Source organism: Dipodomys spectabilis, unplaced genomic scaffold (genome assembly GCF_019054845.1).
Source record: "Dipodomys spectabilis isolate Male_0828 unplaced genomic scaffold, ASM1905484v1 ptg000081l, whole genome shotgun sequence".
Lineage (NCBI taxonomy): Eukaryota > Metazoa > Chordata > Mammalia > Rodentia > Heteromyidae > Dipodomys > Dipodomys spectabilis.
In genome coordinates, this window is record NW_024870758.1 from 1,839,754 (window position 1) to 1,856,762 (window position 17,009).

Genomic DNA, 17,009 nt, shown 5'->3' on the forward strand with positions numbered 1-17,009 from the left:
AACATCTGTTAGATTTGGAATTGTGTCTAACTTTTCTTCTCTATTACAGTAGAGGTAACCCACAATGTAAAATCTTAAATAACATCTTCCTTAGTGTTCTAACAAGTATCAGAATATATTTTCTTTAACAGCAACAACTTGCAGCTAAGATAACACACACACACATACACACACACAAAGACAGGTGAGAGGTATGCTTCTAGGCTTCAAAAAATATCCTCATCTGTAAAGCAATTCTAGAAGCCTTTTTCTTCGCTTGGTACTGCATAGTCTGCACCTGATACCTGACAATGGGAGAAAGCAGTGATTTAGGAGCAACCAGAGGAGAAAAACAAATGAATCTAGGTTCTCTGTCTCTTTTAAAAATGGCTTTACTGAGATACAATTCACATTCCATAATATTCACTTTTTAATGAACAACTCATTGGCTTTCATCACCACAATTAATTTACATTTTTATTATTCAAAAAAAGAATCCACTCCGACCCCTATGCACCTCTCTACCCATAGTCCTAGGTAAAGAAACTGTCTCTATGAATTTGACTATTTTTGTACATTTGATACAAAGAGAATCAGACAGAATGTATAGTCTGAATTCAAGGCCTTGAGTTCACTCTACCTTGTGAGTCACGTTTACAGACCACAACCATAGGATTTTCTTTTCTTTTCCTTCCTTCCTTAGCTTAGCATAATGTTTTCTATGTTGTTTTATGAATCAATTTTCCCTCTTTCCTTACCTCTCTTCCTTATTTGGTGGCACTGGGGTTGAACCTAGTGCCTCACACATTAGGGACGCCCTTTACACTTGAGCCATAGCCTCAGCCTCCTTCCATAAATGGCTTACTACAGCCAATATATCTTTCCTCCTCTAAAATATTTTTATTTTGTCTGCACTTTATTGATTATTGCTGATGAGCTCCTACTAAAGAGTAAGGAGAAGACTATCACTGGTTCAGAACCAGAGATTTTCCTCAACAACAGAACACAGAGGCATTGTAACATCTCATCTCCTCCCCAGCCTGTGTAACAAGGAATATCATAGTGGCCTCATTCTACCTCACTGCATTTTATAAATAAGATTCCACCTGCTAAACTGCTAAGGCAATTAACTAAAAAACATACTTTGTGCATAATGGGAAGATGTTCAGTTTGCCTTATGCAAAGACACTGAGGAATACAACCACCCCCAAAGTGACAGGACATTTTAAAATTATGAGTTGGGTTTAATCATTTTCATGGAAAACTGGCATTTCCTTTAAAATGGTTTTTCCCAAAATTGAGATGCTATTGTAATGTGCCCCAAATAACTGAAGTTGGCTAAATCAACCATAGCACTTACATCTGTTTTATTTCCTAGGCATGTATTATGCTGATCCTAAATCTGAAGTATCTGCTTATTTTCATCTACCGTATGCACAATAAATATTACAAAATTTAAAAAATATTTAGAAGAAAAAATGTAAATCTTCTAAGTATCTCAGAGTCTTTATTAACTCTGTACTGTTAACATTATTTTAGGTCCAGTTACTTTGTTCATATCTTATTATATATTGCTTCTTCTTGTTATTTTTTATTAAGAAATATTTTATTTCTTATTTTATTGTAAATGATGTACCGAGGGGTTACAGTTACATAAGTAAGGAGTATGTTTCTTGTCAAACATTTTTACCCTCTCTCTTGTTCTCTCCCTTTGACTCCCCTCCCCATACCTTGTAAAGTTCATTTCTAATATAGGGTCTTGTGAGTATTGCTATTGCATTGGTTCACCCTTTGTGTGATTCCCTTTCCCTTCCCCCAAACAGATGAACTTATATACAAGACAAGAGGTACCAAAATCAATAGCAGTGACAACAGGGAAGTGTTATTTTAAGAAGAGGCATTAATAACAACATTAAACCAGAGGAAGGTAGCTCATTACCTGTAATCCTAACTACATAGGAGGCTGAGATTTGAGGATCACAGTTCAAAGCCAGCCAAGTTAGGAAGTCCCATGAAACTTTTAATTCAAATTAATGACCAAAAAGCTGGAAGTGGAGCTGTGGCTCAAATGTTAAGAGTTCACCTTGAGCACCAGGGCACTGAGCTCAAGATGGGCAGACACAAAACACGAAGCCAAGCACCAGTGACTCACATTTCTAATCCTAGCTACTAAGGCTAGGAGAGCTACTAAAGGACTGAGATCTGAGGATCTTGGTACAAAGCCTCCTAGAGCAGGAAAGTCTGTTAGACTCTTATCTCCAATTAACCACCAAAAAAATCCAAAGTGGAGCTGTGGCTCAAGTGGTAGAGCACTAGCCTTGAGCAAAACAGCAAAAGGACAGTGCATAGGCCCTGAGTTCAAGCCCCACAACTGGCATGTATACACACACACACACACACACACACACACACACACGCGCGCGCGCGTGCACATATGCGCACACACCCATGCACGCACACACACATACCATTAAGCGCATATTAACAAGCATACTAAAAACATATCTCTGTCCTCCTAACAAGTACATGTGTCTCAAAGAGTAGACAGCATAAATATATAGATATTTATAATACACTGGATAACATATCAATAGCATCATTGGGCGCTGGGCCTGGGCGCTGTCCCTCAGCTCTTCAGCTCAAGCTAGCGCTCTACCACTTGAGCCATAGCGCCACTTCCGGCGTTTTTCATTTTGCTTATGTGGTGCTGCGGAATTGAACCCAGGGCCTCAGGCATGCAAGGCAAGCACTCTACCACTGAGCCACCTTCCCAGCCCCAATAGCATCATTTTATGGTATAGTACTGAGTACTGTACATATCAACACTTTATTTTATCATTATGACCTAATTTACTGACATGACCCAATTTGTAGCACAAGTACAATGCTTCTGTCTGCCTAGATCACATCGTAGGCTATGAGGGAAAGACGATTATAGCAAAGGGAAAAAAAAGACTTTCTATCCTAGATACCTACAAAATAGTACAGTTGGAGATACATTTGTGTGGATGTGTTTCAGCATAAGCCTGGCTACTGCAGAGAAAGGGGAAAGAGGACTGCTAGAGAGCCAAGGGTTCCTAACCACTATGAGTGAAGGATGTTGAATAGTCAATATATAAATTTGATTAAGCCTAAATCTATTGGTAGAGTGCTGCCTTTAGTGGAAAAACCTAAGCAAGCGCAAGCTCTGCGTGCCCACATACAAACACACATGAGAGAATCTGCAATGCCAAGAATGAGCTCCTTATTTATCTAGCCTACCGGTCCAACAGGCCAGGGCCATCCAACTATGGTTTGTTCCCACGCTAAACACCTTAAAATTTTCAGTGTTTGTGGACACACTGGTTTTCTGAAGCTGTTATAATAGATACTAATTACATTTCCGTTTTATTTAGAAACATAAGGAAGAGCTCATCAGGTGTAAGGACTTTCTGATTTACTACACTATCAGAATTCTCCATGCACTCTCCTCTGGCTAAAAACAACACTTCTGAATCATGAGATAAAGTGCAAAAAACTTTTCTGTATTGAGTTCAGGGGCTGCAGATGCACTGGTTAAAGAGAAACTCTGCAGGTTTTCATTATGGTACCAGTTAGGAAGAATGAGTTTTATTGTGAAGGAAGATTCTCCTAGATAGTTCAGTACTCGCTTTCAGATGAACAACTCTCCTTCATTAGCATCTGAGATATCCAAGAAACAAATTTCCTAAGGAAAGAATGGATCTTCCTTTTTTCTTTTGATGAGCTCCTGAAAAATCTGGCGATGATAAAAGTTGGTAAATCCTATAACTGTGTTAAGTGCAAATCTCAAAGGAAGAAAAAACAATTCTACCCAGTAAAGTTAAATATACTCTGCTATGTTTTCATAGTCACAACACAACCATTCTGTTCTCACACAATGAATTGAAACTCCAAAATGAGGACCGTTAGGGCCTTTGCATTAATGGTCTTATCTTTGCAATAACGGAACTTTCTCTGCGGCATGATAAACACTTGATAACTTTTGCAAAGCCATGGAATATAAAAGAACCTTCCATTTCCTTTGCCTCCTCATGGTGCACAATGAGGGCTGGTGGTGGAAAGTAGTTTAAGTTGCAAAGCTTGGATTTCATTATGATGAGAACATAGCTAAGAAACCATTTAACAATTCTTTTTGAGATTCTATTCACTGTCCAGCTAATACAACTTCTCACCACTAGTACTCCTTCAGTCTTGGCATTCTGCAGGATAAACATAGAGCTTGATGCAATAGACCCTTTAGGAGCTCTGGGTATACTGACACCACCACCCATGAGAGAGAGATACACTCATTTTTAAAAGCATATTCAAGTAGTAGTGGTAGTCTGCACTTTGCTACCACTGCTGTGTGGGCTGATCATTAGGACTCATTTATATCTTCCTCAACACCTTTCTAATTCAGAATAAGAGCCTAGTAATTTTTCTATCCACAGACAGTTCAGAACCTTATAAAGTAATTTTAGGAAGTAAGACTTCAAGTGATATAAAGGCATGTGTGTTGTTGTAAATGGCTGAAAAGCACATCCCAAACAGGCCACGCCCTCATTCACAGCACCCAGTAACTATTCTTGCTGAGGCTGAGCCTCTATTATACAGCACAGTTGAAAGCAGGTTTCTTGTGTTCATGTCAAGTCTTACAATTCTACCTTTGGCTGCTCCAGTAGGATCCTGTCAGAGCAGTTGGCCAAATGTTTTAGGACAAGCCTGCTAAGTAGATTCTGCCACTAGTTGGCTAGATCCATGTACACCCACATGGGGTACCAGTTATGTGTTAGTCTGCGTTATTTCAAGTTCACTTACAAACTGGTTTATGTGAACTCAAAATCACATTTTATCATAGAAACTACATTGAATGTAGCCAGTAATTACCTCCTGTGAAGCCTATTTAACCTACAAAATAGGTAAGCTATATTATTTGCAGTTACTATGTACTCTTAACTCTAGAATTCAGTAATATCTGGGGGGAAAATGTATTAAGATTTCCAACTTGGAAATTCCAGGAACTAATTATATCTGGTATCTGGCTGCAGCCCAAGAATAGAAAACACAGTTCTAATCTACATGGGTGAGTAAAAAGCAACTGGCCTACCGCTATCATTATTATTTTTATTTATTTATTTATTTTTGCAGACCTGGGGCTTGAACTTAGGACCTGGCACTGTCCCTGAGCCTCATTTTTCGCAAGGCTAGCACTTTACCTTGAGCCACAGCACCACTTCCTACTTTTTCTATTTATGTGGTACCAAGGAATTGAACCCAAGGCTTTATGCAAGGCTAGCATTCTACTACTAAGCCACAATCCCAGCCCCACTGACATTAATTTTTAAGAACATGACACACATCTGGGTACAGTTGACTTCTCCTTTGTGTTAAGGATTTTAGGAATTAGATACCAACTTGCTATTGATTTTCAACATTTGTAACTTAGAACTAGTATTTCTAAACACAGGGGAAAAATGCCCTCCAAATTATCTCTTTTCCTTAAAGGAAACATTTCCCACTCAAGATTAAGTACAAAAAAAGCTAACAAGCAAACAAACAAGAAAACTGAAAAAAAAGGTATCATTAACTCCAAGAAGAACAATACTTGTTAAGAAAACTATAATTATAGATCAAATATAAACTGTCATTATAGTCTAAACAGTAAACACTGACCAACCCAAAAGTTAAAATTAAAAATCATGATCTGGGAAAACTGAGCAAGGGGAGTGCTGTTAATATTTTTTTACAATCTATGTTTTCCATTTTCATGAGTGTCTTTCACATATCTACATTTTTAACCATACCGTATTTTAAAATTTGAATCTCATTAAAATATTAATATATACTTAATACTTTGTATGAAGATAAACATGTATGGCTTAACAATGAGTACCTTGGCAATAGCAGTTTGTTTAAACATGCGAGTAATCAACCCCATAACGGTCTCTGTGGCACCTGAATTTGGAGCTCTCATTAATTTTTGCCATTCTTCAAAGCTGGTATTCAACTCCTATGTGGGATAAAGTAACATTGTTTAAGAATATAACATATAATGAATAGAATGGTTAATGCAATTATGAATCATGTCCCACTTTTTTTCTGTAAAAAAATATAAAAAGAAAATTCTTATAGATATCAACATATTCACTTAAAACATCAGTGCTGAGGTCAGTCAAATGTTCATGCCAACTAGAGAAATCAATAACAAACTATGATGAAAATAAAGCCCTTACCTGGCATGATAAATCAAACAATTGCAGCTTCCTCTTAAGGAGAAATATTATATAAAGTGAAAAGAAAATTCTAAATATAAAAAATCAGGTCAGTTACGAATATATATGGTAGTGAAATACTTTTATGAAAAAGACATGACTTTACTTAAATAAGCACAAAGACTAGTAGTTAAAATCATACAAATCATATATTGACTATTGATTATTTTATTTTTCTCTCTAGTACTAAAATGGTAAATTAATAAAATCAAAGCATTCTTATTTTACAAACAACATTGCTCCATGTTTACAAAATGCTTGTTTTAAGATGTGAAGATATAACAATGAAAAACTCCTTGTCCAGAAAGTCATGGTCAGATTTGAAGACATTTCAGACTACATGTAAGCATTGTATTCTCTAAAAGTAAATATAGATAAGGATTAGGTACACTACACTTTTGGTTTTCTGATATGCTAAATTTCAGTATTACAAAATGATCACAGATCAGGATTTCAACAGTAGGGTTATAGCCAACTTATTCTAGAAGATAGTTATTCATACTTTGAAAAGTTCCAGAGCATTTAACACAATTTTGTTTGCTAAATATTGGTTTTCATACCCAATAGATATTATGAATTCTTACTACTAATCATTTTTGTAACTATAGTCAGCCCAAAATTTTTATCACAAAATTTAGTTTTAGTTATCAAATATAAACAGATATATTACTATAAACATATATACTACTGTATTTGTTCATAGTTGATAACTACAGCTAAATTTTTGATCTTTTCCTAAAATGATATAAAATTATTTCATATATTAATTAAACTTATTTTATGAAGGTAGTTTTTCTTTTTTGAAATATGTATAATCTTTCCTAGAATAATTTAAAACAAGACATTCAATCAATACAAGTTCTCACCTTGGCTGCTGCTGCTGGAAGGTCAAATGGAATTCGCTGTCTGATTTTAGCAGGCAGCTGGGTTAAAACTTCAGACTTTAATCTTCTAATCATTATGCCACTTAATAGTTGGTGAAGTTCATTAAGATTTGATGCTCCTCTATAATCCCACTGAGGTCTTTTACCAAAATATCTATTAATAGAAAGAAGAAACACATGTAGCAAAGCTGATCATAAAGAAAATAATTTACCTAATATGTTCTTCCTTATAATAATAAAGACCCATGATACTGTTTTCATTGTTACTATTGAATAAAATCAGTTTCAAAAGCCCATCCTGAAAAATAGCAAGGTTTAAGATTAGATATTACTCACAGAAAATGTTGGTGTCTAAAAACTGTTTACAATGAATTAAGCAAGGTTGGGATGAGCTAATGGCTCTGGATTGGGCTAAGTCACTGTTTCTAGAGATGCTTACTGGCACTTGAGAGGGTTTTCACATGGCAGTGTGTTTTGCATAGTCCTAAGTAGGGATAAACTGCCAGGATATTTGCTTGTCATTAAAACTACCCAAACCACCTCAAACATTTTTCCATATCCTATATTAGGAGATATCATCCTCAGTTGAGTTATGTTTCAATTAAGCATATGATATATACAGGATCATATTCATATACAGGTTTTCCATTGCTGGCAGATTGAAATGTGATTCAGACAGGCCAAAGAAAAGGTGAAGCACAGTAGGAATGGTAGTTATGATTTATTCAAAGTTCTGTCTACAGACTCAGCAGCAGCTGTCCCCGGTCCAGAGGGATATGCCACTTTTATAAGTAAAAGTGACATTTGGCCAATTATGTATTGAAGGTTACCTAAGGTAACACATGTATATATGACCCCAAGGTTACATTAGTATGCCAAACCAGAAGCCCCAATCCATGGGAAATGCATGCTCAAAGCCTGCTAGTAATTACAGTGGAGGAGTTGGACTTATTCTATTGTCCCTTCAGCGTAGCAGATTTGAAGCCACTAGATTGACCATACACAAATCCACTAACAAAGAGAATAGAGAATGGAAGACATGATATGAGAAGACAAGTTACTTCAAGAAATAGGTTCCCCCCCCCCCACCACTCAGTTGATGAATTGTTCTACAGATGCCTAGGAAGATCAAGAATGAAAACAAGTAATGTGACTAAATGTTAAAATAACAATCAGGAGGGATAATCTGAATTTACACATCAGGACCATGGGTCCACAATGACAACAATGCTACCCCATTAGATTCTCAATCATTTCATAAGGATTTATATTACTCATATTGAAAACACCTGTTAGGGAATAAATGTGAAAGGAAAAATTCTTGCTAAGGTAGTGCTTATCCTGAACCATTATATACTGTTGGTGGGAATGTAACTAGTGTAGCCACCATGGAATTCAGTATGGAAGATCCTCAAGAAAGTACATGCAGAACTACCAGAAGATCCAGCTTTTTACAACTCCTAAGTACATATCCAAAGGAATCTAAGTTAATAGGCAATGGGGATATCTACAGACACTGTATTTATTGAGGCACTATTCACAACAACTAAGTTATAGAATCAGCTTAGGTGACTATCAACACACAAATGGATGTGGAATATGTGTTATATATACAATTGGATTTTATTAGTCAAAGGTGTTTAATGTATTTTATCTGCAGGAAAACAAATGGAATTAGAGACCCTCAAACAAACACAAGAAACAGAGATCATGTTTTACCTCATATATGGAATATTTTTAAAACAGTCATGGATACAGAAGGGGGAGTACTTGGCAAGAGGAAACTTAGTGGAGGTAGGAGGGGGGACAAGAAAGGGTAGTATAGGAGGTGAGTAAGATCAAAGTAAATTATATACATGTATGACATATCATAATGGAACACATTATTTTGTAGAATTAGTGTATATACTAATAATAAAAAGACATAAATAAAAATAAGATCCACTTATGTACTTTCTGTTGTAGCTACCAGAGCTTACTTTTTTGGCAGTTTTGGGGCTTTGAACCCAAGGCCTTGTGCTTTAATAAGAAGACACTGCTGTACCACGTGAACTAGTCCACCAGTACATTTTGTGTTGGTTGTTTTCAGGTCAGTGTCTTCTCACTTCTTGCCCAGGCTTGCCTGGACAGTGATCCTCCTTTTTGTGCTTCCCTTTGTCACTGAGATAACAGGTGCATACTACTATATCCAGCCACTGTGCTTTCTTTGTTGCTTGAGATGACTAGCTTACACCACCGCACCCAGGGAGTCTCTTGAACTTTTATGCCTAGTCTGGACAAGTAACTAGGATTATAGGCTTGAGCCATATCACCCAAGTCAGAGCTTCTTTCCCTCTCTCTCTCTCTCTCTCTTCTTCTTCTTCCTCTTCTTCTTTTTATTTTTTTAAAACTAGTCCTGGAGCTTGAGCTCCAGGACTATGCACTGTCCCTGAGAGCCTTTTTGCTCAATGTTAGTACTCTTCCACTTGAGCCCTAGCACCACGTTCAGATTTTTCTGTGGTCAGTTGGAAATAAGAGTCTCATGGACTTGCCTGCCTGGGTTGCCTTCAAACCACGATCCTCAGATTTCAGCCTCCTGAATAGCTGGGATTACAGGCGTGCCCTACCAGTGCCTGGCCAGAACTTACTTTTGATTAGACAGATGCCAATGTCATTTAGCTGCTGTTCGTAAGTTTTAGAACCCTATTTATGTTTTTATTTAAAATTTTAAATTGTTATTATAAAGGTGATATAGAGAGGTTACAGGTCCAGAAGGTGGGTAATTAGTATACTTCTTTTTGGACCATGTCATCCCTTCCCCCACTTTCTCCCGTTTTTCCCTCCCCAACCCATTCACAAGTTGCACAGTTCATTTTCTTTCTTTTTTTTTTTTTTTTTTTGTCGGTCGTGGGGCTTGAACTCTGGGCCTGGGCGCTGTCCCTCAGCTCTTCAGCTCAAGGCGAGCGCTCTACCACTTGAGCTACAGCGCCACTTCCGGTTTTCTGGTGGTTTTTTTGGAGATAGGAGTCTCACGGTCTCTCCTGCCCGGGCTGGCTTTGAACCGCGATCCTCAGATCTCAGCCTCCTGAGTAGCTAGGATTACAGGCGTGAGCCACCAGCGCCCGGCGGACAGTTCATTTTCAATGTAGGGTCTAGTGAATACCACAGCTGCATTTGTTCATTCTTTGTCCCTCCATTTCTGTGCTCTCCCCCAGACTGATAAATGAACAAACAAGACAAAAAGAAAAGAAAAGCAATGAAGAAAAAACCCTCTCATTCAATTATCTGGAGAACTGTACTTTTAAAGAACAGGTTTATCAAAGGAATATCTACATTTAAAAAATGAAAAGACCTTCACACACTGTAAATTAGTGAGTTCAGACTTTGATATATGCTCCCTGCTTCAAACTCAGGATACATAAAATATAAAAAGTAAACAAAAATTCACATTTCAGCTTACAAACAAGATAAATGCTTCTGTAGCTCAGAGACAGAAGAATAATATAATGAGAGTAGGTTTCAAGTCATGAATCTGCTTTTTTATGTATAAAAATAGGTAGTAATAATCAATAACTCAAGGTTGTAGGGGCAAAATACAATTCTGTATAGGCTTACTATGAGGTATTATGAGGTACTACAAGGGTTGCTTTTGTGGTTTCTTTGAAAATTATTTATGAATATAGATTATTATGCCCATGAATTTCATTTCAGTATAAAAAGATCATAGATATATGGGCATTAGATTGATAGGGTTGAGATACAAAACATATGACTACTTTCTTCATAAATATGTATCACAGCTACTATGAAGTATGTATATACACATATGACTAAGTTCTGGGGAAAATATTTAATATTTATATAATTCAATCTTTAATACAAAGCAAATAAGAAAAGGTCCCAAAGAAGCCAGGTACTGGTGGTTCGTGCCTGTAATCCTAACTACTGTGAGGATCATGATTCAAAGCCAGGCTGTACAGGAAAGTCCATGAGAATGTTTTTTTTCTCTATTTGTAAACACTTATTCTCTTGAACTATAAAAGGCTTGCATCAGTACACACTGTACAAGTTACAGAAATTGAAAAGAAGGTTCCTAAGTGCAATGAATCTTTGATGTCCAGTAATCTGATGTAAACAATGGAAACAAAATTTAAACCACTTAAGAAAGTTCCAGCACTCATCAAAGGCATTTCCATAAGTGACAAAAAAAACCAAACAAACAAAGGAAGGGAATGCAGATGAAGTGGCATTTAGTTATTGGAGGGACACTTTTATTGGAGGGGCAATTTTATTGCCAATTAACCACCAAAAACTGGAAGCAGAGCTGTGGCTCAAAGTAGTGGAGGGCTACTTGAGCACCAAAGCTCAGGGCCTGAGTTCAAGCCCCATGACTGACAAAAGAAGAAAAACAGGTCCAAAAGAGCAATGCACATTACACAAGAATGTGACAAGGTCTTAACTGCTGCGTTTTTGTTTGTTTTGTTCTTGTTTTGCTTCATTGCTCTTAATCACTGAGATACATATATACTCCAAGCCCTCCTAACTAACTTAAACTACAAAACCCTTAAAGTATTCTGAGGTAAATGTAACATAAAATTCAACATTACATAGTCACAAAGAAATGAAAATAACATTGAAGAAATAAATGTCATAAGCTAACAATATCAAGTTCCTCAAAAAGTCAAATTATTAAATTTGAAATGTACTATGATAGTGAAATTGGTTATTATGATTCTTTTTTTTTTTTTTTATATTTTGTGAACATACTGTACAGAGGGGTTACAATTACATGGGCAAGATAATGAGTACATTTCTTATCAAGCATTGCAGCCTTCTCCTTTGTTTACCCTTCACATCCCTTCCCAGCCTCCCTCCGCCCCCCCAGCCCTCCGCCTCCCCCCCCCCCCCCTCGGTTATCATGATTCTTACAGAAATCCTTTTACTCTCTTTTACTCTCTTACTGTACATTGTTCAAAATACACCTATCCCTCAAACTTGGAACAAGTTAGTGGTCAGTGGTCTTTATGTCTTGGCAGATACTTATTTAGAATCTGGGGACAATTTATCACAGCAAGTATAGTGTCAGGTTGTTGATGTTTTGCTGCTGAATTTGCATTTTTGTTGTTACCTTTGTGTTATAGTATTCATTCTTTTCACAACCATGCACCAATAGCTTCAGAGATTTGTAGGGGTATAAAATTCGAGACAGAAATGTTAATAAATTAGCTCAGAATTGTACATTGAGAAGAATAGTCCATTAAAAGGAAATATTGCAAGAAGTATGTACTATTGAAAAGCTGAGTTTAAATGATTTGTTGGATTAGTATGTTGTCTGAGATGAAAATCTGTACAGAGTAGCTGCAAGAACTACGATGTTTTCTTTAATGACACTTCCACAGAATGTTTCAGGACATCTTTAGTGCTCTATATAGTTATTTTTTTTTGTCGGTCGTGGGGCTTGAACTCTGGGCCTGGGCATTGTCCCTCAGCTCTTCAACTCAAGGCGAGCGCTCTACCACTTGAGCTACGGCGCCACTTCAGGACATCTTTAGTAAACTGAGGGTATGGACAGACTTTGTGTCCAGAAGCCTAGACTAAATGCTAAAGAGTTGTATAAATTTGGAAAATAAATTAAATTCTAAAAGCCTTGATGTGCTCACTAATAAAGTGAAGATTAAAATAAATAATACTTAGAACAAATACAAAAGTTTCAATAATGATCTAACAAGAAGAGATATTGTTATTGCTTTCATTGTTATTGCTATTATATTACTGTGACATATTGGAAAATTACCTGTAACAATATGCATAAATAAAAAAGTCAACTTCTCTTTAGTTAAAAGGATATAATACAAGAATATGAGGCAGTTGTGAACTAGTTAATCTCTTGCCATTCTAATCTTACCATCAGTGAAATTTATTCTAATCTTCATCTAAGAACAGCAGGTAATACATTATTCTCAAGTTCACATGAAAAGTCAGTCACCAAGACAGTCAATATCCTGGGTCATGAAACATACTGTAAGAAGTTTAAAAGAACAGTAATTACACAGTTTCATTCTCAAACCATGATGGAATTTAACTACTAATAGAAAAATAGCTGGGAATACTAAATTATTAAAGATTTAAAAAACACATCTGTAAGTAACACATAGGTCAAAAGAGAAATCTTAAGAAGAATTTAAAAATATTTGCAACTGAATTAAAATGAAATATACCTTTTCAGAACGTGTGGGATGCATCACAAGCACTGCTTAAAGAGAAATTTACAACATTGGATGTACATATTATAAAAAAAGAGGAAGAGGGCTGAAGGAGTGGCTCAAGAGGCAGACTGCCAGTTGAGCAAGCAAGCCAAGCAGGCACAACACTCTATGTTCAAACCCTGGTACAAGAAAGAAGAAAAGAAAGAACGGAAGAAAGAACGAACGAAAGGAAGGAAGGAAGGAAGGAAAGAAGGAAGGAAGGAAGGAAGGGAAAGGGAGAGAAAGAAAGAAAGAGAGAGAGAGAAAGAAAGAAAGAAAAAGAAAGAAAGAAAGAGAGAGAAAGGAAGGAAGAAGAGAGGGAAGGAAGGAGAGAGGGAAGGAAGGAAGGAAGGAAAAGAAAGAAAGAAAGGAAGAAAGAAAGAAAAGAAGAAAGACAGAAAGTGAAACAGAGAAAGAAGAAAGAAGAGAGAGAGAGGAGAAAAAGGAAAAAAGGAAGGAAGGAAGGAAGAAGGAAGGAAGAAAGGAAGGTGAAGAAGGAGGAGGAAGAGGAGGAGAAGGAAAGGAAGGAAGAGAGGGAGGAAGGGAAAAGAAAAAAGAAAAAAAGAAAGCTATAGACACAATAATTTAGACTAGGGTTATGGCTCAGGTGGAAAACTGAGCAAGAGTGTGAGGCCCAAAGGTCAAGCCCTAGTATTGGTGCAAAAATAAATTTAAAAAACAACCTAAACTTTCTGCTTAGGAAACTAGAAACAGGAGAGCAAATTAAATCCTATGAAAGTGGAAGACATAAAAATGAGAGCTAAAATCAATACAACTGAAAATAGTAAATCAATACAGAAAATAAAACAGAAAGCTGGTTCTTTTAAAGGACCAATAAAACCAATAGGCCTCTAAAAGCCATAGTAACTGAGAGATGACAAAATTACTAGTATCACAAATGAAAGATGGGACACATACCTGTAGAACCCATGGATGTTAAGAGGATAATAAAACACTCTTATTAATAGCTCTATGCTCCAAAGGCTGATAAGCTAGAAGACAGATCAATTACTTGAAAAATCACAACCTGCCAAAAATCATAGAAGGAAAAGCAGACAACTAAATAGGTCTATATTTATTAAAGGAATTCGGTCACTAAGTAATAAGTTTTCAGAACAGAAATAGAACCAGACTCAAGGTTAAGTTCCACTAGATATTTAAAGAAGAAATTGTACCAGGTGATAATTGTTGAAAGTCAGTGATGAAAACTGAGGAAGAGAAGATCATTATACTATGGCATCTACTTCTACATATATTGAACTTTTTCACCAATAAAATATCAGAGAATAAAGAAACAAATGCTACAGAGTCCAGGAATATGAAGCTCTAACAGAATATAACTACATAAGAAACTCAACATGATGGCTTTGCATCAGTCCTAAAGAAACCCAATCTAGACTGCAGTGTAACAGAAGGCTGTGGGAGGGAGAGTCTAAAAAAAGAAAAAAAGGTTATTTTATTTTATATACTTGTAAGACTTGCTGGAAGTTAACAGAATTGTTGCAATGTCGTTTAATTTAAAAAAAAAACACACAAAAAAAAACAACCTAGCAAACCAGGCCTTGGTGGCTCAGGCTCAAAATCCTAGCTACTCAAGTGGCTGAGATCTGAGGATCATGGCACAAAGCCAGCCAAGGCTGGCTTAAGACCCTGAGCTCAAACTCTGGTACTCAAAAATAAATAACTAAACAAACAAATAAATAAGAAAGTCTGTGACACTCTTATCTCCAAATTAACTACCCTAAAAGGCGGAAAGTAGGTATGGTTCAAGTGGTGGAGTGCTAGGTCAGTGCCCAGGCCCTGAGTTCAATCCCCAGGACTAAAAAAAAAAAAAAAAAAGTTAGCAGGGTGCTTGAGCCTCATGATTATAATTCTAGCTTCCCAGAAGGCTGAGATCTGAAAGATCCAGTTTGAGGCAAACTGGTGAAAAATAGTTTGCTAGACTCCATCACCAAATAACCAGCAAAAAAACAATATTGGAGGCATGGATCAAGTGGTAAAGTCACAACCTCTTAAACTTAAAGCCTGAGTTTAAATCTCAGTATCACGAAAAAGGTTTAAACTCCAAAGTAGTTATAAATGACAAAAAGCCCATTACAAAATAATGCATATAATATGGTCTTATATATATATAGAATTTTGTCTCTCTGTCTCTGACTCTGTCTCTCTCTCATCCTTTTGTATTTCAGCTACCTAAAATGAAAGATACCAAAACACATTGCTAATGATTGTCAATGAGAGATTCCAGTTGATTTTAACTTATTTTTAAAAAATCTTTTGATTTGATTTACTGAAATAAATATGCTTCACTTTCCCAAAGAAATAAGGTATCTTTGGTTGAAAAGTTAGAGAAACAAAACAATGTGTTTCTAAGTGAAAATTAGCAAATGATAGTACTGCATTTAGGACAGATCAAAACTGTGTAAAAATTATTAGCTATATGAACCAGGCAGGGCAATGTGTACCTATAATTACATCTACTTGGAAATCAGAGATCAAGAGGACCTCAGTTTGAGGCCAGGCTGGGCAAAAAAGTTAGTGAGATCTCCAGCTCAATGAAAAAGATAGACACGGTGGGGCACACTTGTAATCACAGCTAAGTGTTAAAATGTGAGACCTTATTTGAAAAATAATTACAGCACAAAGGGATGAGGGTATAGCTCAAGTAGAAAAGCACCTACCTAATAAATGTGAGGCCCTGAGTTCATACACTATTAAAACAACAACAACAACAAAACGTATTAGCTATATGAAGGAGAAAAATAAACAGTAAAAATAACAATAGTATGTAGCAGGATTATGGTACTTTTTTCATTTTCCTCTTTTTTTTATTATAGTTCTACATATGTAAATGTGTATATTTTAAAAGTTCTTACATTCAGCAAAAATCTACTTCCCTAATAAGTTCCATCCTTTGATACTAATTTTGGGCTCAAAGGCCATAAAGAAAAATCTAATTCCTTTAAAACATGACAGGTCTTTAAACATTTAAAGACTTGTTCCCCTAAGGTCTTTTTTCTCCTAAATTTCTATAGGTTTATAAGATCAAGTACTATGTCTTACTCATTTTCATACTGCCGGCAGCTCTGAAATACTGTCTTAAATATAGTAGGCAATCAATAATCTTAGACATTTGTGAAGCCGAATATAAAATTTTCTCATTATTCTGATCCCTTTCCCGGATAAGTTTTCATTTGTTAAAATGCTTAATAAAAAATGGCATTCTCCCGGCACTGACATTGTAAAGCTCGTTTTGGACATGGGGGGGGGGGGGGGGGGAGGAGAAGGGTAGGGATGGGGGGGAGGAGGGAGGCTGAAAGGGATGTGAAGGGTAAACAAAGGAGGAGGCTGCAATGCTTGGTAAGAAATGTATGCATTATCCTGCCCATGTAATTGTAACTCCTCTGTACAGTATGTTCACAAATAAAATAAAATTAAATAAAAAAAAAAATGGCATTCTCCAGGCGCCGGTGGCTTACGCCTGTAACCCTAATTACTCAGAAGGCTGAGATCTGAGGATAACAGTTCAAAGCCAGCCAGGGGAGGAAAGTCTTATTTCCAATTCACCACCAAAAAACCAGAAGTGGCCATATGGCTCAAGTGGTAGAGTGCTCGCCTTGAGCTGAAGAGCTGAGGGACAGCGCCCAGAC

At 36.5% G+C, this 17,009-nt stretch overlaps 1 protein-coding gene across 4 annotated transcripts in view; it reads right to left on the bottom strand.

Annotated features, from left to right (window-relative positions):
* The window catches only part of Zranb3 (zinc finger RANBP2-type containing 3), a 210,834-nt gene that overhangs the window by 57,403 nt on the left and 136,422 nt on the right, over window positions 1–17,009 (bottom strand). For all 4 annotated transcript variants that reach the window (XM_042683551.1, XM_042683549.1, XM_042683550.1 and 1 more), the window contains 2 exons: window positions 7,118–7,289; window positions 5,873–5,989 (listed from right to left, as the gene is read on the bottom strand). In XM_042683551.1, coding sequence (XP_042539485.1) covers window positions 5,873–5,989; window positions 7,118–7,289 — 289 coding nt within the window. The remainder of the gene's footprint in view (window positions 1–5,872; window positions 5,990–7,117; window positions 7,290–17,009) is intronic.